This window comes from Kwoniella dendrophila, chromosome 7, assembly GCF_036810415.1.
Source record: "Kwoniella dendrophila CBS 6074 chromosome 7, complete sequence".
Lineage (NCBI taxonomy): Eukaryota > Fungi > Basidiomycota > Tremellomycetes > Tremellales > Cryptococcaceae > Kwoniella > Kwoniella dendrophila.
In genome coordinates, this window is record NC_089482.1 from 526,941 (window position 1) to 550,201 (window position 23,261).

The following is a 23,261-nucleotide window of genomic DNA, read 5'->3' on the forward strand; positions in this document are numbered from 1 at the left end:
TAAATGTAAACGGAAATTGATAGTGATATGATGAGGGGGTGGGATTGGGATGTTCGTTCACCTGACCTATATACTTGAGTGCCGATTCAAAGCAGATAGAACGCGTATGCATATTATCACGTGCCCGATGATACCCATTACTCGTTGTAGTAAAAATCACACATATGAGATCATAATAACAAAGATAAAAATCGATTTAATATGTACTGGTGGGATTCCAGCAATACATCGTTACAACTCTAATCAAGCTGTAGATCTAACAGGTTACAACGATCGAACCAAACTCGGAACGTTATAACTGTATACAAGTGAGGTCATTGTGCTCGTGCCTGATGCAGACAACGGATGCGGAGATGTGGGGGAATCGAGTTATCATCGACCGAGCTGAACTGAGATTAGGGTTAGTATCGTTCAAATATCTTGCAGTGAGTGCTAAATACACTAAGCCTGGAATGAAAGAAATTATGCATATGAATGGAATATGATTAACCCCCTCTTCCTTTATCAATATCAACGATCACTCCTGATCAGAATCCAAACATCCTAAAGACTAGATATAAAACACAACCGATGAATCTTAAAGTGGATAAACCCAAAACAGCATAAAATATAACAGTTAAATAAGGATTAAAAGTTGATGAAGTTGCACTTGTAAAATGTGTATTGACCCAATTTGTGAATGCTGATGAAGTGAATAATAAAATAATTAACATGTTCGATCCGACGAAGAACAAAACTACGTTGGTCCTATTCGACGAATAAGAAACAAAATTCGATTAGCGATTCATTGATCTCAAAAGCTACCTCTGAGATTAGAAGAGAATAAAACGTGAACCGACTCACCTGAAATTCCTGTCTGCATCAGCTCTTTTAGTTTCAGCACTTCTTTTTTCAGGTTTCTCTTTGACTGGTACTCTTAGTTCAGTTCTAGCTTGTTGCCATAATGCTTCAACGTCTTCTTGTTTTGTAGGTAGTGCAACTTCAGCCTAATCAGTCAGATCAATCTTCATCAGCTTCGTTCTTGCCATGTCGTAATGGAGAGAAGCGACACTGTGGTTGATCATGATTGGGGTTACCACTTACCATCTCTTTACCATCTTTTTCAACTTTTTTAGCAGATCCTAAATCCTTTGAGGCACCATTATCACCTTTTGTACCCCAACTTACATCGTGTAAATTACACATTGCGTAAATAAGCAAAATGTTTACGTATGATGGTAGGAGTAATAAATATTGAACGAATGAAGTCAACATATGCCAAGGCTCGAAATATAATATTGACGATATGAGATAAAGACCATAAGTTGCCTGTAATACGGAATTGTCAATTTGATTTCTTCTTCATCAGGATAGTCAATTTCAGTGTGATTGTATACTCACCATCAAGGACATTGCTAAATCCAAAAAAGTCCTATTATGGAATAAAGTGCTGACATCTTTCCATCCTTCGGTTGTATGTGGAACTGTCTGATAGACGGTCCATCCAGCACAATAAAGCAGTATACCTTGACAAACAGCAAACATGAATATGCTAAAAAGATGCAGATTAGTCAGCCGTTGCGATATGTCCGTGCGAAGCAGAAAGTGGCTTACCAGAAAGTGTACATGTAATTTGAACCTTGGGGTCTGTTACCCAAAGAACAGACCAAGACAACGAATCTGGGGAAGACCATACGTCAGCATATCACTGTCTCAACGTACCAGGACAACTCACATCAAACCAATGTAAACTTTATTAAACACCTGGAAGATTTCATCTCCTGCACCTCCAAACGGATCCGAGTTTCCAGAGATCGATGACGAAATGAGGAAGAAGAATGCGAGGTAGAAGGATGATATCGATAGCCAATTAAATATCAGGTTGACAAGGTCTGAAATTGAAAAAGACCAGAATTCAGTGTGGGTCGTTTTCCTTATATGAAGATCGTGAATGATCTACTCACTGTAAACAGTCAAGATGGTTAAAGCAATTTTTCTAAAAAAATTATGACCACTTGTCCAAATTCTCCAGAAACAGACCATAGCGTAAGTAGCAGCGAAGATTGAACCATTTAACCATCTTCTTCTTTGTGAAATAAATTCAGGTACTGTTGCCGGAACATCTGTACCAGCTTTAGCAGATTTAACATACTGTAATCTCCATTTTGAATTTTTTTTACAAACAATTTCAAAAGCTAAAATTCTATCTTCTGCTAAAAATTTATTTCTATCAAAGATACTTGCAGGTGGAGCACCAGGTAAATTCATTAATTCACCATGAAAATAAGCTGCTAATGGACCTTTCCCATTTGGATGATTTTTTACAGCTTCATATCTATAAGCTGAAAATGCTCCAGGTAAAACTGAAATTAATCCAAATACACTTTCAAATGGTTTATCTAAAATATTTGACATTTTATATTCAAAATTCTGTCCCGCAACTAAAGGATTAAATAATAATTTTCCAAATTTTCCTGTATCTGCAAATATTTCTCCACATGCTCCACCCACATTAGGATGTTTTTCAAAACATTTATATAATTCGTATATAGATGTTCCACTTGGTTTGGTACCAACATCTAATAAAACACAAACATTGGGTTTGATCAGAGGTCCAAATGCGTTGAAGAACCATCTATGCGAATTGAGCTTTTTCTTGTTTTGCCTAATTAGCGTGAGTTTACAGTATCAGCGAAGAAACGAATAACGGTTCACAAGTTTGACTTACTCTTTAAGGCAGAACAACAGTTGTACGGGTGTAGAACCAAAACCAACTTCTCCACTATCAGACACAACGACCTGCGAAGTGTATTCGAAGATATGGGCTTGAGTCTCTTTGCCGGCAACGTGATCTTTCATGACACCCTCCGCGTAAACACCCATCAATTGTAAAACTTTCAATACTCTTGGATCAACGACTTTTCTTCCATCTGCTACGATACAAACGACAACTTTCTTCCAAGAATCTGTACCCCATGTTTTTGATCGGTTTCTTTCCGTGAGATAAGCTATATTTTTGATAACCGAGTTGAGGGTTCTTAACAGTAATTCAGAATTTTCATTATACATTGTCATAACGATCTAAATGCAAGGCAGTTCATGAGTGAACAATGGTTCATATATAATCGCAGAATATGACTCACAAACAATTCGGTCTTTCTACCGTATAAATACTGTCTTAGATTGAACTTCCTAGCCATGAAATCGTCTGGATCACAAGTTGCAGCAGAATATCTCAGACTTTCCATTTCACCATCGATCAAACCTAAACTTTTCGAATGTGAAGATATAACACCTTTTGGTACGGGGACATCCATGATCAAATTACCATTATGTAGAGGGATTTGTTTAACTACTCTTCGTTCTAATAATTGATTTCTCATTTTATGCCAATGTGATGTACCACCCCAACTTCCTGTTGAAACTGAACTCGGTGGACCATTATTATAAGTTGGTCTAGCCGGTGGATAATACTGATTATTATTGTTATAATTCATATCTCTGGGTATTGAAGGTACGACTGAACCTACATCCCACTCTTTTTGTGGTGAAGAAGCTAAATGTGTAGTAGATGAAAATGATTTATTTTCATCTGGATAATAATCTGAATGTTGTGATGAAAATGAAGGTCTAGATTGTTGGATACCATTTTGTTGTTGATAAAAGTTTTGTTGAGGCTGAGGTGCTAAATGTTGATTTTGTGGTCTAAACACTTCACCTACTCCTACATTACCCCCACCAGGAGGGTTTGCATTATAATGATTTGAAGTTGGTTGACCGTACATTTCAGCGTGAGGATCTAAAGGAGTGGAAGGTGGTTGATAACCTTGTTGATAACCTGTTAAAGAAGGTGAAGGTATAGGTTGTTGATGATTAGCATAAGATGGTGATGGCGCTCTATGTAAATCTGTATAATATGAATCTAAAGGATCATTATAATTATGACCATGATTCGATTGTTGAGGTTGACTGTAAGGTGAAGGATTAGATTGATATGTTGGGGCAGGCGATAATTGCCTGTTATCTGTTGGTGAATGATATCCGTAACTCATCTTTTCTGTATTAAATGATTGTGATTCAAAGGAAGGTTTTCCGGGGTTTCCGTTCAACGGAAGTTGGTTTAGTCAAGTACAACTGATACTTGCGTATAAATTTTGATTATCTGATTTGAGATCCGTTGTTATGTGAGAATGTAAAAATAGAAGGGAGGAAGGTGAAGATAATCCAACGTTATCCAAAGAGAATCGTTTGCAGTCAAAGGATGGTTGGATGAAAGATTGCCAAGGAGTACCAAGATAATTGTTATTTACGATCAAAGGGTCGTGATATCGTGATGGTTGACAGTGCGTTATCAAGGTTCAAATATAGGAGGAGAGTGAAGGACCGTGCGGAAGGAAGACCAGCTTCAATGGCGATTTTCGAGCTATTGGGATGAAGAACAAGATATTCAGGTAGAGACTCTAAGCAACAGACATAAAGGTAAAATCTATTTACACATACACACAGTATGATTTCAATATGGTCTGTTCTCCATAGGCATATATACTGCGACCTGCGCCTTGATTATCTTTCGTTTCAACACATTTCCCCACCTTTACTTTTGAGTGAAGCCAAGAAACGGAGGGGAATCGCGGGGTACGAGAGGAACCGGCTCTGATTCTCAGTCAGGTAATCTTATTCTTAGCTTTCTGTCTCTTGCTCTTCACGGTGAATTAACGGGACTACACCCCCCTCATCAGACGTGAAACGCGAGGCATCACATGAAACGCGTCTTTTGTGTGTCGAGTATTGAGTTGAGTGGCAAAATAGTAAAATCACGCATGATAGAGCCATTTCCTCAAATCTATTTACGTAATAGTACCATCACCAGCCAGCATGAAAATATCTGCTATACCGATTTTATGAAGATTTATCCAAAAAAGCTTATTTGGTTCCGCAAAGAGAGTATTACTGTATTCAGTCAGTGAGCATGCATAAAATGACTAATAATAATGCAATAACGCAAATTGAAGGCAATGTACAGTGCACATGTGGGAGAAAAAAAATCAGAAATAACATTCATAACATCCCATAATTGAATTACCCATACATATTCATGCTCAACCCCTTCATCATAGAGGTGTTCTCATCCACTCCTACCTGGAGCAAAAAGATAATCGCTATACGATAAAGTCAGTACACAACACTTGACCGAATCAACGTCACTACTTTGATCACACATCGATATCATATAATTTAGATTGATCGATTATTGTCAACATATCAGAGCGAATAAGATGGTTGAAAAACTCAATAGTCAATAACACAGGCTCTTATTCTATTTGGATTGATCCATTCATCCATCTTAATCAGCTCATTTACAGTGAAGGACATTGAGACCAAAGCTCAACACTGTCAAAGGGGTCTTTACACTTGCATATAGGTATTGGTTCCCTTGACCGGATTTGGAATCGTCAAGCGGGTCAAGTGAGCTAAAAGGCTCCCTCCTTGGATACCATCAAATCATCAAGATCGCTTCCAACTTCGCCCAAATCCACTAAAAGCATCTGACTCATCTGTCAAATCTCTTTTTCTCAACCATAATTCAACATCGAAAAGCGGACAATATGGTGTTAATTAATGAAAGAAAATACGCTTGTGAAAAGTGTATAAAGGGACATAGAGTATCAGGATGTACGCATACAGATAGACCATTATATGAAATTAAGAAAAAAGGTAGACCTGCTACTCAGTGTACACATTGTAAAGATAAAAGAAAAGCGACCGGATCAAGTGTACATACTAAAGTGAGTCCTTAGCTCAATTCCTGAACCACCTCTTGCTCGTGAATTAACCATGGTTCTAATGCGACTGTCCCTTTAGTGCGCTTGCGGTACCCCAAAAGTCCCTCCCACAACAACATCCATCATACAACCTGCATTGGTTGAACCTGCCTTCTTGCAGCCATCATCATCATCCCATGAATCAGAACAAGAGAAAGAGGAAGAAATCGAAACTAGAAAAGGTCAACCTGGATCAAAAGCCACTTTCCCAAGAGGCTTCAAAGATGTCCTTGAAGCTGCAGCAGCAGCCAATGCGTTAACAGGAATGTTACAAGAAGATTCAACTGTCAAGATAGCTGAACGACGTGGTGAGCTCTGTCTGTTACATGATACTGAACAATATGGAATATCACTAACTGCTATGATCGATTTGTAGTTGAAGCATTACTGAATCCTTGTAAATGTCAATCTGGAGGAGCATGTAAATGCTGTCATCCCAAAAAGAAAGACAAAGATTTAGATACGGAACAAAATGGAGAATCTTTTTGGTGTCCAGCTGCAGATAATAATATACCAAGACCCAGTCCACCACTTATTGTTAATCCTCATCTTTCACCTGATAATATGCATCATCCAGCGCATACATCACCGCACGTCCATAAAACAAAGTTGTTCTCACCATATTCAGTCAATCCTGCTTCTCAATCAAGGCATGGTCGTAAAGATATCAATGGATCTAACAAAAGTTCTGGTAGAGCAAGTCCCTTACCACCATCTCAAACCATACGTCCACCTACAAGGATCAAACCTATAACCGATTTCGGTAGATTAATTGGCGCAGCTATAAATCAAGATGGTACGATCAACGCAGAGATTCCTAGATCTGCGGTTGGTCTACCTAATTTACCTGGAATATCCACCTTTGATACAGCAGCTGAAAATGGCGGAACCAAAGTCGAACCAATGCAATATGAAGATATCGATGTTGACATGCCATTAGCTTTCCCAACAAATGAAGATGTTGTTATAGGTGCTTGTATGTGTGGTGAAGATTGTTCTTGTCCCGGTTGTGCGACTCATGATAATGGTAACAACAACCACAATGCACACAGTCACGACCATTCAAACGGATGTGGTGAAGGATGTAAAGGTCGACATGATTGTCAACATTCAATCAATGTACCTTCAGGTGTAACATCAATAGCACAACTGATTTCACTCGCTGCATCACATGTTCCATCACCACCTGAAACATCTTCAAGATTTGGTTATAACACAACAATAGATCCTCATGATACTAGAATATTACCTCCATCAGCTCAATTGAATGGAGAAGTAGCAAGACAAATGGGTATAGTACAATTAAAACCTTTAGAATGTTGTAATGGTAGATGTCAATGTGCACCAGGTGAATGTATATGTGAAAAAGAATGTTGTGGTTGTTGTAGTAGATGTGCTTGTGCAGAAGATGATGAAGATGCTAGAATGTGTAATGGAGATGGTCACAACAATAATCAAGATCAAGATCCAATATCCTTAACCGTACAACAACCTAAATCATCTTGTTGTTCAAGTAAGGCCAATGATGATATTCCTGAGATATCACCAATCAGTAGACAAAATAGTCCATTGAATACCATCAACCAACAACAACAATCACCCTCAATATTATTCTCGCCTGACGCTCAAACATCATTGAACCAATCTCGACAGCCATCACCTTTGTCATCAGATACAACAACCCCAGTCAACTTACCAAACAATTCTGGCATCCCCGCTTCAATACGCCGGGCAAGTTCTATCACGTCAAAGTCCAAGTCCGCTAAAGAGGGCCACGATGTTTCCTCTTCATCCCACAGACGTGCCACCGTAACTGGAAATCCACCTGTCAATGCTACTACAACGAAGAGCGCTACAAAAGCAATTGCACCTTACAATGCTCAACATCATCGAACCATCTTACCTAAACCAACCACATCTCACCTTAACACGAATAACGGTACGAATAACGCTTCAGTACCAAGACTACCGACGCCTTCCAGTCTCAGACGGAGTTCATCGTCTGCTGCACCAACAAGAAGTGGTAGTCCTGCTGGTATCAGAAATGGCGAATCGTCTGCTGGTAGTAAAGCGAAATCTAACGATCAACAGCAACTGCAACAGACCGATTATCCAGTACAAAACATCAGCTCAACCTCATCTCAGCCGACCGTCATCCCCAGTCAAGTTCCTGAATACGCTTCTTACTCATGGGAACAACAGACACAGCATACTCAACCTCAGCAATCACAGGATGTGTCATTGCAGCCTGATTCTTCGTACATAGGACAACATCGCTATCCATATTCTGCTGAAATAAATCCTCCTTCTGCTGACTCAAATAGCGATCCAGCCAACGCAACGTTATTAGCTTTTTTGCAGCAGTTTACTGAAACCAATTCTCAGTCATCTCAAGCTCAACTACAATCACAACCACAGATACAGCCGCAAGAACAGCCTCAATTTGATCCTTCATGGTACAATCTCATGCAACAATCTACAATCCCCCAAAATCCATCAAATAATGGTCCCTTACCTCAACTAACTCAATCCTTTGACCTGGATCAGATCATCTTACAAGCTTTAAGTCATTCGCAGTCACAACAACCACCTTCAGACACGCAGGATAGTACGTTCGTCCACCAACAAACAGCTCATGCATTGCCCATACACGATTTCAATAATCACTTCTTCAACGCCATCACTTCTGTGCCCTCTGCGGCGTCAATAAGCAATCAATCTATACCACCTGCGGTACCGATATCTCAGACTTCCCACAATCACACACCACATTTAGGTAGATCAAACAATGTCACTCCTCCTCCTGGACCACAATTTGTTACACTTGTTCCTGGTTTACCAGCGGAAGCTTCTTATTCACCTAATTGGACTTCAGCAGGTAACAAAGAACAAATCATACATGATCAACGAAATCGACTCAGAGAACTCGAAAATGGTGCCCAATCTAAAAAAGCAACACAACATCTACACAATCAAAACGTTGATGACAACGTTACGAACCACTCACAACAGGATTCCCACAACTTTGATACAAGACAGTTCGAGACTGTTACTGGAGATTTAATCGATTTGTCTAAACCACTAGATCCAGATACTCTCAATAAAATTATGAAGGCTTTACAGAAGCACAACGATGCGATCAGCCCTCCTACTGTTATTCCCTCACAAGTAGAGATACCGACATTGTCGACTTCTACCGCCCTACCAGACAGCCATTCCGCTGCAATGATGAACCTCAATTCTATCTCATCGTCAATGCCAGCATCTCAGAATCATGAAAAGACAGATGACTCGAATGTAAACGGTCATGGTAATAATAACAAGGAGGTGACAAGTGATTTGGATGACATGTTCAATCAATTCGTCACATTAGATGGTCAAAGTCAGGGTCAAGATCAAACTGCAACAGGAGATATCAATCACTTTGACAATATCGTCAGCCTGTCAAATGACCCGATTCAAGGTAATATCGATCAGGATAGTATGAGTAACCAAACATCATCAGCTGTTTGGTCGGATATTTTAAACAGTTCTGGTTGGGGTAAAGCCAATATTTATGGTACATGTGAAGGTTATTTGTAGACTTTGAACAAATGTTGTATTTCTTATAGGCACTGTAAGATGTATGTAATATGATGTCCGACTTACAGTCAAGCAGTTTTGTCCGGTAATCACAGAATAAACCTCTGTGACCTGACATTGCGGTGAAGAGCTACTGCTTTGGCTGAGTGAGCTGGTCAGTATTTTAGACCAATAGGACTTTATTAACTTTATGTGAATAATCGATACATGTATGAGTCGATGCAGAAGAAAACTATGCTGGAAGCCTATAAAATAATAATACTGAAAAAACAAGATAAAAATAATATATAATAGGGTTAGAAGGTATACAGTATTCGCAAGCTTGTACATGATTGCAGAATGAAAGATCAGATTTCTTTCACATATTCTGGTCTTTCATTTTGGCAGCTTATCATTTCAGATAGCAATAATACACTCTCTGAACAAATGTCTTCCTTCTTTCCATAAATCTTCATTTTGGACGATATTTCTTTTTAAAACCTATGCCATTTGGTTTCTTTCCCTCTATTGTACTATTATACTAAGCGTTCTGATTATATCATTTGCGATTAGTATTTTTAGCTATAACTTAAAAAAAATCTATTTCTTCTCTTTTACCCATTGTTCAGGTGTTAATGTTTTTTGTGAAAATGCATGTAATTGTGCTATTTCTTCTGATAAAATTTGATTTACTATTTTTTAATGTTTGATTTTTTCATCATAAGCCTCGATCCAACCTTTTCCAACGTTAGACTTACCCAGCTTATGCCTTGCTAAAGTCATTTTCTTGTTAAAATCAGGTGAAACTATCGTTACTGAGTACGATGATCCACAATTTCCTGATGTATCTATAAATTCCTATCAAGCGCAAAAATAGAATATACAACCATTAACATGCATATACAAATGAGTGTGTGATATTTATATGATACATTGTTATGTGTAAGTAAACTCACCAGAAAGTCTATTTGCATCTTTGAACGTAATTTCTCTTCCATACTTTTCAATACCGTCTGCTGCTGAGGCTGTTCATCGATATCCATGGTGACAGACTAAATCTTGTGTTCAAGGGAAAAACTGAGTGATTAATGGTTTCCTTTATTGTTCAGATCAAGAGGTTTGACCATTACACAAGATATCGCTTGATCAGGTTAAATTCCTATGTCAACAATTAAAGTTCGGTCCCATATCTCTCAAGATGTTCTTTCAGCTTCACCTTATCAGATACACCTAAATTGGTCAGCAGAATCAAAAGATATACCCAGGCACCATATGTGCGACGATGTGACGTGTAATTCCTCCTCAGGTTCAGCTTGCAGAGCGGAATCAATCGAATCAACCCTAATTGGCTACAACTTCTCGCTCAATCCGATATTTCAGACTTTTCCCAGAGTCTATTTATTTTGGCCTTTGACCTACAACATATACGTTTATCTACAGCTGTCATCGTTAGAAGCAGCATCAAAAATGGCTTTGCCTACAGCTTCCACATCGATACGATCACTACGTGCTGGATCTTTACAGATTTTTCAAGCCAGTATAAGGGGATATGCAACAATTCAACCTTATTCACCTTCACCTTTAAATACAACACCTGATCATGCGGCAACATCTTATATATCAACAAGAAGACCTAATAGACCAACATCAACAGAATTCTTTACAGGTAGACCAAAATTTAATGAATCATTATTAGAATTAAATTTAACTATTGAAAATGTTAAAAAAAAATTAAGAAAAAATTATATTTATCCATTACCTACACATTTACAACATTTAACACCAACACAAACCAATTGGATATCAAAAGAAGAATTTTCAAATTATTTTGATATTAAATTGAAAACTAATACATTAAGACAAGTTATGGAATTATTAAATGAATTGAATAATTTAAGATTTATTTCTGATTTATCAAATAACAAAGATCAAGTAAATAAAATAAATCAAATTTTATATAAATATGAAAGACATAATAAAGATTCATTATCATCATCATCATCATCATCATCATCTTCAATATCAAACGCTGAAAGTAAAGAACAATCAAATGGTATAGATAAATTCGGTAGAGCTTATTCAATGGGTAGAAAGAAAACTTCAAGTTCAAGAGTTTGGTTAATACCTTCAAAAACTTTATTATCCAGTCAATCAAGTGCAACGAATGATATCACATCATCAAGTAGTGTAACGATACCTGACATCAAATCCGAAATTTTGATAAATCATATACCATTATCACAATATTTTATTAGACCATCAGATAGAGAAACTATTTTAAGACCATTGAAAATTACAGGTTATTTAGGTGCATTCAACATCTTTGGATTCTCTAGAGGTGGCGGTATGTCAGGTCAAGCTTCGGCTGTAGGTTTAGCAGTATCAAGAGCTTTAAGTATTCTAAGAGATGATGCTAAAGATATCCTTCAAGCTGGTAAGTTGGCAAAAAACAATCATTCTGACTTTACTATACTAGATTGAAAGACGCATTGTCCTTCTCTTATAAATGCCTCTCAGAATCTATATAAGCCAAAAAAAGCCATTTCACTAACTCTTTGCTGTAATTCCTTGTCAATCGAATGCTGATATATCCCTTGATTATGCAGATGGAGCACTCATGAGAGATACTAGAATGACTGAAAGAAAGAAGACCGGTAGAGCCAAGGCTAGAAAAGGAGTAAGTATCGCCTTTAACATTCTCCACTCAGGCTTTCGAGACCAGTACTAATGGGATCATCATTGTAACAGTACACCTGGGTTAAACGATAGGACAACTTTTATTTTACGAAATGCATACGAATATACTTTAATCACATCACAATGATCCGCTGTCTGAAAATCTTGGTGATTAGCGTGTAGCTACTAATGTGCACTCGGAAACATAATTATAACAAAGCCATTATGCCTCAGGTGATGCTCGTCAAAGATCATTGCGCAAAACGTTGATTAGCACAACGGTCTTAGTTCGGGCATTGGCCGGAACATTACACTTGGCATAGTATACCTAGCACACTACCTTTTCTGATATAGTTGCGCGCGAAATCACGAACCATAAGCTTTTGAGGCTGGTGGCTAACCTGTCTAAACGTTGATTATATACTTGTATCTGTGTATATCCTCAAGACTCATAAACCGCTGTTCAGTCCGAATTGATGTATAAACGTTTACTGCTGTTGAAGGCATTCCTGGACGAAACGCTGGACGAAACCCTTCACACCACGTGTGCGAAGATATACGGCCAATTAAGCTTTACATAAGCTAGTTCTTGGTAAAGATCTCATTATGGTGTTTGGTACCGATAACGAATTACGTGCCTTGAAAAATTACAACAACTAGTGACAAACTCACCTTTAAATGACCTCAGTGGCCCTGATTTTGATCCCATCGCAGCAAATAGAACCAAGAAAATGAATATTACTAGTTCGTAATGGTGCTTATGTTTTGCTGATGATGATGGGTTTTTCTAGCGACAATTATTCGATTTCTTGTATTTTTAGCTTGATACGGTTCCAACTAGGAAAGACCGCCATACCATGTTTTCGGTATTTGGTACCACATTGATTATTGATAAAACAAAAACAACCCGACTTGGAATCTTACCGAAACACAAAGTAAAACTAGCCTGATCGCTAAGACATGTCATTTCATCGAACAAAATATCAAAAACACAAAAACAGAATAATCAATATTATTATTGAGAATACTCTCCTCATACAACTGAACTTAGATTAAGATAACAATCATATTCATATCCATACAAACAGTAAAATACAAATCAGCTGATCGTACCTAATTGATCATCATCGGCCATAACCATATTTCACTCCGAACATCCCATAATTCATAATCAATCATAATATCACAATACTATTATCGCTCGAATTTTATACTTGCAACACAGTCAACCACCGTCATCATTATCATATCATCAGAAAACAGCTAGTCACTCTTTACCGCTGTAGATAGGCATTCCAAGATCAACCTGATCTTGTTTGCGCACATCAAATCAAGAGATGACAATTCAGCAAGGAATAGATTTAAACACAATACCAAGAGATTACCTGAATGTGAGTAAATCAGATGTTCATAGTGAACATGTACAAGAGTATTGTTTGTGACAATTCCCAAAAACTGATTTGAAAACTCCGTTCCTAGCTTTATCCTCATCCAGCTTTTGTCCTTATCGTTCCTCTATCGCCTGAAAACTTGAACTCGTCGAGATCGCTGGGTGAATCGTCAACATCAAATACGTTCAATCAAAACCAATTCAATCCATTCGATATAGTCTGGTCAAACGCAAGATGGCAGAACCATGTCAGGGGGAAATCATTATTAGAATGTCTCGATATTGATGGAGCGAGGAATTTAGGGAAATGGATCACAGAGGGACAACCCCCCATCAACTCGACTTCCGGTGATTATATTCAACAGGAAACCAAGGAGAATCGTAAGAATGACTGGTCAAGTTATACTACCGCTAGCTCGTCCGATTTATACACTCCCTCATACGACAGGCAAGAAGTAGGCGCCAACAAATTAGGGGAATCCTCGAAAACAGAAAGCCTATATAGTCCTAGATCTCAATTTCAGAGTGCTCTTAGGGATGAAGACAATCAAGGAGTTCCCGGTTACTTCTCATCTATCCCTAGCATCTCTTCATCAGCACCAGAAACCATCAACACCGCAGGGTACCTACTGGACTTGATACATCCCATAAAAGCAAAATTCGAGTTAATCAAAACCTCGATGCCAATTTGGCGTATAGGGAAAAATGGAAGTAGAGTGAAAATGCAGACACATTCATATTTGATCATCACCTCAATACCTCGATCGAAATTGGATACAAATTCATCAGAATATAGCTTGAATACACCACCACCGATATCCCCAACCTCAGAAAACCTTGCTGTATCGGAAGTAACACCTAAATTCGAACTGAAACCACCAAGTACGCCTAAAACGACCATTTTATCACCGACAACATCACCTTCCTATCGCAGCCTTACAAAACCACTACCTTCAACATCTTTACCTAAAGAGGAGCATTCTTCCTTAAAGCGGAAATCTACTACGGAACAAGATAAAGGTCCAAATCACGAAACAAGTGATTTCAAAGTGAATCACAAAAAACCTTCAGCTATTAGATTTGGCAAAGATGGTAAAATAATGTCTATGAAGCCATCGTTTGTTGATGGGTACAAATCTGTTCACGATTTAATGAATACAACGGATTGGTCAAAGACTTCTTTAGGTCCACAAGAAAATTGGCCTCAGAGTTTGAAAACTACGGTATCCTTAGTTTTGGATTACCCACATCAATGTTGTTTATGGTGGGGAAAGGATCTTACGTTAATTTACAATGAGCCTTATGCAAAGGTATGTGATTTTAAGCGTTCTGCGATCGAACGAGAGACATTCCTGATTTCATCATTAGATGATGCATAAACATCCACATATTTTCGGAATGTCAGGGACTGTAGCTTGGGCAGGTAAGTTCGCTTTGCACTGTTGAAAAGCTATAAGTGACTGACCCTGATACAATCGTAGAAATATGGGATGCTTTAGGACCGCTTTCGGAACTAGCTCTTAGTGGTCAGCCGATAACGAAAGAAGACGGTAGGTTCATACGTCCAATCCGGCGTACTTTTACTGACGATGACCTGTCAAGACTTCCTGCTCTTCAAGCAGCTCCCACATCAAGGTACAGGTTTCGTGGAAGAATATCATTCGTGGATGTGGGTGCCTGTGCTGCAGGAAGACGGTACATTTGGAGGTCTCTGGAACGCTACCATATCGACAACGAGTAAAGTTTTAGCTCAAAGAAGGGTAGCCACAGTACAAGAAATGGGTCAAAAAACATGTAAGTGATACTGAAAACATCAGAGACAAGCTGAGTTGTAACATTATACAGCTATTGCCCGGACTATGCAGGAATTCGACGATGGTGTTATCGATATCCTGTCAAGTAACGCTCGGGATGTACCTTTTGCAGCGTTTTACCATGTAGATATTCCAACAGGTGAGTCAGGTGTTGTCAGAGGAGATATCTTGCCAGAACAGTAGTTGACCATTTGTTAGCGAAAGATAAGAGAGGATCAGGAGGATCTACTTCCGTCGAAGTGACTAGGGATGGCGAGCCATCGGGTATAGTCAAGTTAAACGTCCGTCTGGCGGGGACCGTAGGAATACCTGATCAACACCCTACTACGCCTTCCAATCTGAACTTGAGCATACGCACTAGGCTAAGAAGTACAGCTACATCCATACGACACGGTGCCAGATCCCCATCTCTATCAATAGTATCTTCGATGTCAGGACCACCACTATCAACCGTCAGTCTCGATGAATATGAGCAGGAAGATGATTCTAAATCGTTACAACAATGGCCTATACGTGAAGCTCTATCGTCAAACCGTTTAGTCATGGTAGAAGATTGTCAAAGCTTGATAAACGATTTTCCAATAAGAGTTTGGGATGAATTGCCAACCGCAGCAGTAGTCATACCGATAGCTAATGAGTCGGATGATAATGTACCGAGTGCCGTCCTGATCTTGGGTTTGAATCTCAGAAGACCATTCGACGAGGATTACGAGGCTTTCATAGTGAGTTTCCTCTCTTTGAGTCAGCTAGCAGCACTGACCTAATCTTTCCATACAGCATCTGTAAGTATCTACCTAGAATGATTTTTTTTCCAGTTGCACTAATCGATATAACCAGGTTGCGAGTTCAGCTGTCCTCCGGTATCGCCGCGGTCAGATCTTACGAAGCCGAAAGACAACGTGTGGAGGAGTTAGCGGCTTTAGATCGCGCCAAAGTGAGTTACTGGCTGTACATGTTCAGGCAATATGAAGAACATGCTGACTTGTAACCTTTTCTTGGTTTCAGAGTCTTCTGTTTTCTAATATCAGCCACGAGTTACGGTAAGCTAGGAGTCGCGCTAATCTCTCGTTTTGATGTGAGCTGATAGGTCGGGTAGAACACCCTTGACACTCATTGCGGGCCCCTTGGACGACCTATTGCACGAAACTTCTGAAGGGCCAAGAAAAGAGAACCTTGTGATGGCCCGACGAAATGTTCGACGTCTCACACGACTTGTTTCCACCTTGATGGACGTTAGTAGATTAGAAGCGGGTCGACTACAAGGCTCTTTCCAACTGGTAAACCTTGGAACCATGACCAAGGAACTTGCGGACCTTTTCAAGAGTGCCATGAAACAAGCCAATCTGCAATATACGATCAACTGCGATGTCACTCCAAGGGCGGTATATGTGGATACTGAACATTGGGAAAAAGTGGTCTTCAATATAATCGGTAATGCAATGAAATATACTATGGAAGGGTTTGTGTCAGTAAGACTGAAATACACAAATAAAGAAGCTATATTCACAGTACAAGATAGTGGTGTTGGTATACCTGCTTCAGATATAACATTGGTCGGAGAGCGATTCCATCGTGTACAATCTGTCAGTCGATCACATGAAGGAACGGGTATAGGCCTAGCATTCATCAAGGAGTTGATTAAACTACACGGAGGTGTACTGTCCATTCACAGTCAAACTGCTTTAGAATCGGTTGACGGTCAACATGGTTCAACATTTTCAGTTAAAATACCATTGGGAGCGCAACATCTTCCTTCAGACGATGTTCAGGACGATCAGATAGTAAAAACAACTCAAACTACATATGGTCAAGAAATTATTGATGAAGCAATGCAATGGACAAGAGATCGCGAAAATAGTAATTCTTCTTCTGTAGATGGTTTTTCAGAAGTTGGTAGCATAGAAACAACAAGTAGAAGTTCAAGAAGTTTAGATCCTAGTACCTTATACTTCAAAAAGGAAGATACTATCATGCTTGTAGACGATTCTAATGATACTCGTCGGTAAGTTCAAGAATGACCAAGAAATACAATCTATTTCAACTAAAAATATGGCTTTCACAGATACATGCGCTCTATCTTTGCGCCATTGTGTACGGTAATAGAGGCCAGAGATGGTTTAGAAGCTTTGCGATTATGTGAAAAATCCACTCCAGATCTCATTATTTCTGATGTGATGATGCCCAATGTGAGTGGTACGATACGTGGAACCGATTCTTTGACTGATATTCAACATGATGCTACAGCTTGACGGATTCGGACTTCTTGAAGCCCTCAAAAGTTCAAAAGAACTGTCAATCATTCCGATTATAATGCTGTAAGTCATACTGTAACTGCACACAAATAAGGACAAAGCTGACTCGACTTGTATAGAACTGCTCGAGGAGGTGACGAAGCTAAAGTTGATGGACTACTCGCGGGTGCGGATGGTGAGTTTCAGCGGCTGTGATCGGACTTCAGACTGATGATCTTTGATAGACTATCTCGGAAAACCGTTCAATTCACGTGAACTTGTCGCCAGAGCACATATGCAGTAAGTATTGTTTGTTACATCCAGATGTACTCAAGCTAATCTCGGGTATAGATTACAACTGGGTAAGAGGCGAAAATCACTGGAAGAAGCCTTCGAGCAGAGAACTCTGGAATTACGCGCTTTGACAGATTGTAAATACAATTACTCCATTCGCACTACTTTTGCCTTTAGCTTACGTAGTAACTTTTTCAGACTCTCCTGTGGGAATTTTCAGGACCGATGATGTGGGAAATTTTACGTTCACCAACAACACATGGTACGTATCTAACACGTTTGATAACCCTAAAGTATCAGCTGATCGTCATGTAGGCATGAACTTTCCGGATATCCACTGGATGAGCCAGTTGATCGATGGGCCGACTTCATCGCAGAAGATTCTAGGCCTGCAATGCTAGAATTCTGGGATCGCGTTTTAAGCGGAAATGACGAGGAAGTATGGATGTCTCATGATTTTCAGTATACTAATGGTCTTTGGGGTAAGTACTGAGAATTTACATATTATGCTATCTTTTACTAATTAACGTGTATTGCATATAGGTCAATTGTGAGTACAGCACACCGCAAGCTCGACCGGAGATGACAGTGTCGAAAACTAATGCATCCTGTATATCAGAAAAGCGATACGTATGGAGCGAATGGAAGACAAAATAGGTTCACGCCTCAAGGTATGTTGATTGTGCAAAGATGAAGATACGAAGAGAAGCTTACCCACACAAAATGCTGATGTTTAGGGTATTCTTGGCTGTGTGGTATGTAACAACGAGTGCAAATTGCTCTTAGCCTGTTGCTGATATAACATGCTTTCCAGAATGATATAACCGAACGCAAGCTGAATGAGGAATCTCAAAGATTACGTGTTATAGAAGCTGATCAAAGAAGAAAAGAAGCTGAAGAAGCGAAAAGACAACAAGAATTATTGATAGATATAACCTCGTGAGTCACCTCTGTTGTAATGCGGTTCAAAACTCCCGCAGACTACTGAAATACTTTTGACCGGCTGGCACAGACACGAGATACGAAACCCAATCAGTAGTTTGATGCAGATAAGTCTTTTGGACCTTCTCCGATATAGTGAATATACGATACTAACATCAACTTTTTGGCTCTATACTGTTCTTCTCTGGTTAAGACCAACCTACTATCCTTACAAGAACAATTGGTATCAGTTCATGAGGAGAAAACTTCCTTTATACCTACTAAACAACTTCTCATCAATATCGAGGAAGATCTGGACGCTCTAGAAAGTATATACCAATGTGGTCTAGCTCAAGAACGTATATCGAATGATGTGTTGTCTTTGGGCAAGATACAGCTTGGTAAGCTGGATATTGGATAATGTGCCTCGATCTCGAGAAACTCCGCTGATGACTCTACTGCACTTCCGTATAGATAAACTGCGTAGGTCGTCTGATTCATCGTTTTAACTGCATATACGACGACTCATGATTCTGACTCTTCGCCTTGTTGTAGAAATGTTCGACGTGGAGGTCGATATGACAAGGGAAACACAAAAAGTTATGTCGATATTCCAAAATGAAGCCAGAATGAAACGAATCAACTTGTCCTTGATTTTGGGAGAAGGTCTTCAGATATTAGGTCTTAAGACTGTTAAGACGGATCCAGTGCGACTGAATCAAATGTACGTAAACACAGTTATGGTTCCATGCAAAGGACGATGCTAATGATCCATGTTAGCGTCACTAATCTTTTATCAAACGCTATCCGGTTTACTGCCACAAGTCGTGAGTTTAACTTTGACATGAAATGAACGCACTCGTTGATGAAACCTTTCTAGATGTACGTCGAATTACACTCAAATTTGATGTCAGCCTGGATCCACCCCTGGAAGATGCTTGTGTTATGCCTCGTCAACCACTTCTACCGAAAAAACTTGCGGACGATCAACCAATTTACCTTTACTTCGCAGGTGAGCAGGTTTGTACCCGGTTTGCTAGGTGTATGCTAATCTATTATTCCTAGTCACCGATACTGGACCAGGGATGACAGAAGCGGAGTTGGAAATGCTCTTCCAGCGATTTTCGCAAGTCTCCTGTAAGTATCAGAAAATCACATCTAGCATCTGACCACGACTGACATCGATTGTAGTGAAAACGCATACTATCTTTGGAGGATCTGGTTTGGGTTTATTCGTTTGTAGACGTGGGTTCGGGTTGTCGTTATGATAGTAAGGAAGTGTATCTGATCACTGATGTTATGTTTTTTGTCATCCGCAGAGATAACTCATATGAGTAAGTAGTTCTAAAATCGAACAATCGAGAGAGTCCACTGACTTCGGCACTCATATGCTTACATAGTGGGAGGTAAAATTGATGTGACAAGTCAAAAAGGGAAAGGAAGTACATTTAGATTTTTCATTACAGCTAGAACATGTCAAACGTCTTCAAGTGAAACTGGGGAATCAAGGGATTTGAGCAAAAAGTCGACTCTGGTTAAATCCAAAAAGAAAGATGTTTTCCAATTGCAAAACGGTAAAAAACCACATGTCCTTATTGTTGAAGATAATTTAATTAATCAAACTGTTTTATCAAGACAATTGAGACATTGTAATATAACTTGTGATGGTGAGTTTGCCTCGACCCTGAGCTGTTACACATCAGTCAAGTCCCACTAATTGTGTGATCCGACACTACATAGTCGCAAGTAATGGACTAGAAGCATTAGAGAAAATACGAAAAGTGTCTTCAATCGATGCGATAGGTCAACAGCCTTACGATTGTGTTTTGATGGATCTTGAAATGCCTGGTGAGTATTCGTTATCGTCTATCCAACATGTATGTAGTCCAAGCTAATCCGGAAATTGATCTTAGTCATGGATGGGTTGACAGCTTTAGATCATGTAAGGGAGGAAGAAGGTGCAGGACAGCTGAAAAGGAATTTGGTCATCGCTCTAAGTAAGTATTTACGGGTGAAGAGGTATACCGTACATAGAGACAGGCTAACCTATATTTCCAATAGCTGGGAACGCCAGACAGGGTCAAATTGATGAAGCCAAAGCTAGAGGGATGGACGAAGGTGAGTTCTGATTCCACTTATAATTCTCCTTGCTATCCTTCAATATCGAAGTTTGCTGATGAGTAACTGCTCGCCCAATCTACAGTTGTTATCAAGCCTTATAGATTGGTAAGTGAGCGAACGAGGTGGATTATATCAAGACATATACTAATTATTACTTTGTTTAGGATGATTTGTTGCAAAAAGTGGAAGAAATGCTGAAATTACGAGCTCAAGAAATGTCTCAACCTACAAGTCCTCAATTACAGTAATCGTTATCCCATCAATTCTGATGATAGTTGTTTCAACATGTAATCTAATATCATGGATGTGTAGAGCTGAAATTTCGGTACTAAGGGGTACAAATGGTTGTATAGAAAGAGAATTCGGATATTCTATTGTAGTATTAATGTGAACTTTGATCGTAAACATCTGTATCATTAAATAGAAATAGAGCTGATATATATTACCAATATATTCATCATTGTAGAATTTGCGCATAGAAGGCATATATGTGATTCCCTATCTGTCCAACGCGTTGATTCGTAGCACAGCACCGATAACCTTTAATATCAAAACCCTTGAACAGACCATCTCATCGTGTAAACCAATCACGAATTATAGAACTTCTGCCCAACCTAAATTTATCCATCTATCAACTAACCTATATTTTACTAAATGGGTTGTACCTTTTGCTAGAGCTGCTCTCTCACCTCTGATAGACGCAAAATATATATGATTAGCGAATTCTCATTTATGAACATATTTTCAGATATAACATTGGAAACTTGAATGACAAAGCGAGATTTTTTACATACCCTTCAAGTGTAATTTCACCACAATCTTTACGACAGTATATTAACACTGGTATATTTCTATTTGGTTTGGTTACTGAATTGTGCAACAGATGTATCAGTTTTACCACTACTCTAATTAACTATAATCCAAGTAAATCAAATTTTATTGCATTTTTACGTACCCATCGATAATCCATCACCATAAGTATCATCCATTTTCCTCAACCATTCAGGTAACGAATCTAAGACGGAATGTTGAAAATGTGTATGTAACAATTCTGTATACCTGATCGAATCGAAAATTGTGTTGATAAGTTTCGAGTCATTGAATGATAGCCCTCAGAATGACTTACCTCCTTGCATGGGATAATTCAGCACCGGACAATAAATGATGCATATCTGGCGTTATAGTTATATAATGTGCGAATTTTTCGATCTTGTTAACAGAATAGTCGTTGTTAGCTATACTGCCTCTACAAACTGATGAATTATACTTGAATGCATCGACCCAAAAATAATAAGTCTGATGTAGTTTCAACTCACCTTATGCAACCTCGTCCTGACATATGATCTGACTAGATATTTCACTCTTTCCATTTCCGTTTGAACCAACATTAATTTAAAATGTTCTTCTTCTGACGTCTGTGGATCTGACCGTAATGTATTGACCATTTTTTGCTACAAAAAGTAAAATTGTAAATTAGATATTGTGTCAATCAGGTTTATTGTATCACCACAACCACAAAATATAGACGATAAATGTTAAATTCATCTTGAATATATTCCAATCTTAACTTTTAACTTTTACAATCAGTGAAAACAACTTACCTGTTGTTCCAATTTATCAAATATCTGATCTATCAAATCACCTTGCCATGGATTTAAGTCTACCGTACCTCTTTCTTTTACCCAATATTTACTTAACTTCTTGATATCATTTAAATTCTCATCGTCTAAATCTAAATCTTCTGGATCATCATCTTCATTTATATCTATATCATGATCATCACCCTGTATAGAACCTAATATACTACTCGATTCACCACGATGATTATTATAGCTTAATGATTCAGCATATATAGATTCACTTGCTCTTGATCTACTTTGCTGTTGCTGTTGTTGTTGTTGTTGTTGTTGACCACCTGGTGGTGGTGATACAGTTGAACGTAATCTGTCTAAAAAACTTGATGATCCCGATACACTCCCTTCCCTAGAGCTTGAAGCTCTGTTACTACCACTTCCACTTTGTCCATATGATATTGGATTTGGACCTGGTCTAGGGTTATTGGAGGATAAAGAGTTGAAATCATCCTCATCATCATCGTCGTCAAAGAAAGACATGTTGTTGGATTTTGTTGTTGTCGGTATCCCACCAAAAGTAGTTTGAATTTTTACTTTTTCTGACCAATCTGATATTGCTCGACCACGAGAAATTTCAGTATCAAGTGATTCAAATCCTGCAAAGAGTATCGACGGGCTACTGTAGTATTTGTTAGAGAGATAGATCAAGTGTTAGTACAACTTTTCTTCGGATTTTGGGAAAATCAAAGATGCCGATGATGTCGAACATGAATAAACGCGTCGGACGATTAGCGCGTAAAGACTATCATTGTTACTGGGATAATATAAAGGTAAAATCTGTCATAACAGGCCACCATTCCCCAAGTTTATATCAGGCC

The 23,261-nt window shown here is 38.8% G+C and overlaps 6 protein-coding genes across 6 annotated transcripts; 3 read left to right on the forward strand and 3 right to left on the reverse strand.

The window, feature by feature from the left end:
* Positions 1-527: 527 nt before the first annotated feature.
* L201_005417 (uncharacterized protein) lies at positions 528-4,031 on the reverse strand (the record flags this gene model as incomplete). The annotated part of the gene is made up of 9 exons (XM_066221147.1): positions 528-747; positions 844-986; positions 1,084-1,308; positions 1,381-1,531; positions 1,594-1,659; positions 1,715-1,871; positions 1,944-2,644; positions 2,708-3,060; positions 3,123-4,031. The coding sequence occupies 9 exons, from the start codon at positions 4,029-4,031 to the stop codon at positions 528-530; spliced, it is 2,925 nt and encodes a 974-aa protein (XP_066077244.1).
* A 1,554-nt stretch (positions 4,032-5,585) lies between these two features.
* L201_005418 (uncharacterized protein) lies at positions 5,586-9,383 on the forward strand (the record flags this gene model as incomplete). Its single annotated transcript, XM_066221148.1, has 3 exons — positions 5,586-5,765; positions 5,842-6,109; positions 6,178-9,383. 3 exons carry the CDS (start codon positions 5,586-5,588, stop codon positions 9,381-9,383), a joined length of 3,654 nt encoding a protein of 1,217 aa, XP_066077245.1.
* Positions 9,384-9,962: 579 nt separating this feature from the next.
* On the reverse strand, positions 9,963-10,405 carry L201_005419 (uncharacterized protein; the record flags this gene model as incomplete). Its single annotated transcript, XM_066221149.1, has 3 exons — positions 9,963-10,054; positions 10,121-10,220; positions 10,319-10,405. The coding sequence occupies 3 exons, from the start codon at positions 10,403-10,405 to the stop codon at positions 9,963-9,965; spliced, it is 279 nt and encodes a 92-aa protein (XP_066077246.1).
* A 424-nt stretch (positions 10,406-10,829) lies between these two features.
* Positions 10,830-12,131, forward strand: L201_005420 (uncharacterized protein; the record flags this gene model as incomplete). The annotated part of the gene is made up of 3 exons (XM_066221150.1): positions 10,830-11,796; positions 11,969-12,039; positions 12,111-12,131. 3 exons carry the CDS (start codon positions 10,830-10,832, stop codon positions 12,129-12,131), a joined length of 1,059 nt encoding a protein of 352 aa, XP_066077247.1.
* Positions 12,132-13,375: 1,244 nt separating this feature from the next.
* On the forward strand, positions 13,376-21,057 carry L201_005421 (uncharacterized protein; the record flags this gene model as incomplete). Its single annotated transcript, XM_066221151.1, has 35 exons — positions 13,376-13,429; positions 13,518-13,590; positions 13,648-14,738; positions 14,797-14,851; positions 14,910-14,978; positions 15,031-15,222; positions 15,274-15,381; positions 15,441-15,964; positions 16,093-16,176; positions 16,248-16,282; positions 16,339-17,244; positions 17,305-17,428; positions 17,487-17,557; positions 17,614-17,669; positions 17,719-17,773; positions 17,825-17,904; positions 17,966-18,029; positions 18,083-18,249; positions 18,311-18,317; positions 18,387-18,438; positions 18,505-18,522; positions 18,582-18,706; positions 18,780-18,844; positions 18,925-19,089; positions 19,244-19,412; positions 19,469-19,515; positions 19,569-19,700; positions 19,754-19,825; positions 19,880-19,933; positions 20,089-20,355; positions 20,429-20,536; positions 20,602-20,685; positions 20,750-20,806; positions 20,892-20,914; positions 20,974-21,057. The coding sequence occupies 35 exons, from the start codon at positions 13,376-13,378 to the stop codon at positions 21,055-21,057; spliced, it is 5,337 nt and encodes a 1,778-aa protein (XP_066077248.1).
* Positions 21,058-21,403: 346 nt separating this feature from the next.
* Positions 21,404-22,923, reverse strand: L201_005422 (uncharacterized protein; the record flags this gene model as incomplete). The annotated part of the gene is made up of 6 exons (XM_066221152.1): positions 21,404-21,500; positions 21,604-21,676; positions 21,765-21,868; positions 21,936-22,018; positions 22,126-22,260; positions 22,411-22,923. 6 exons carry the CDS (start codon positions 22,921-22,923, stop codon positions 21,404-21,406), a joined length of 1,005 nt encoding a protein of 334 aa, XP_066077249.1.
* Between the last annotated feature and the right edge of the window lie 338 nt (positions 22,924-23,261).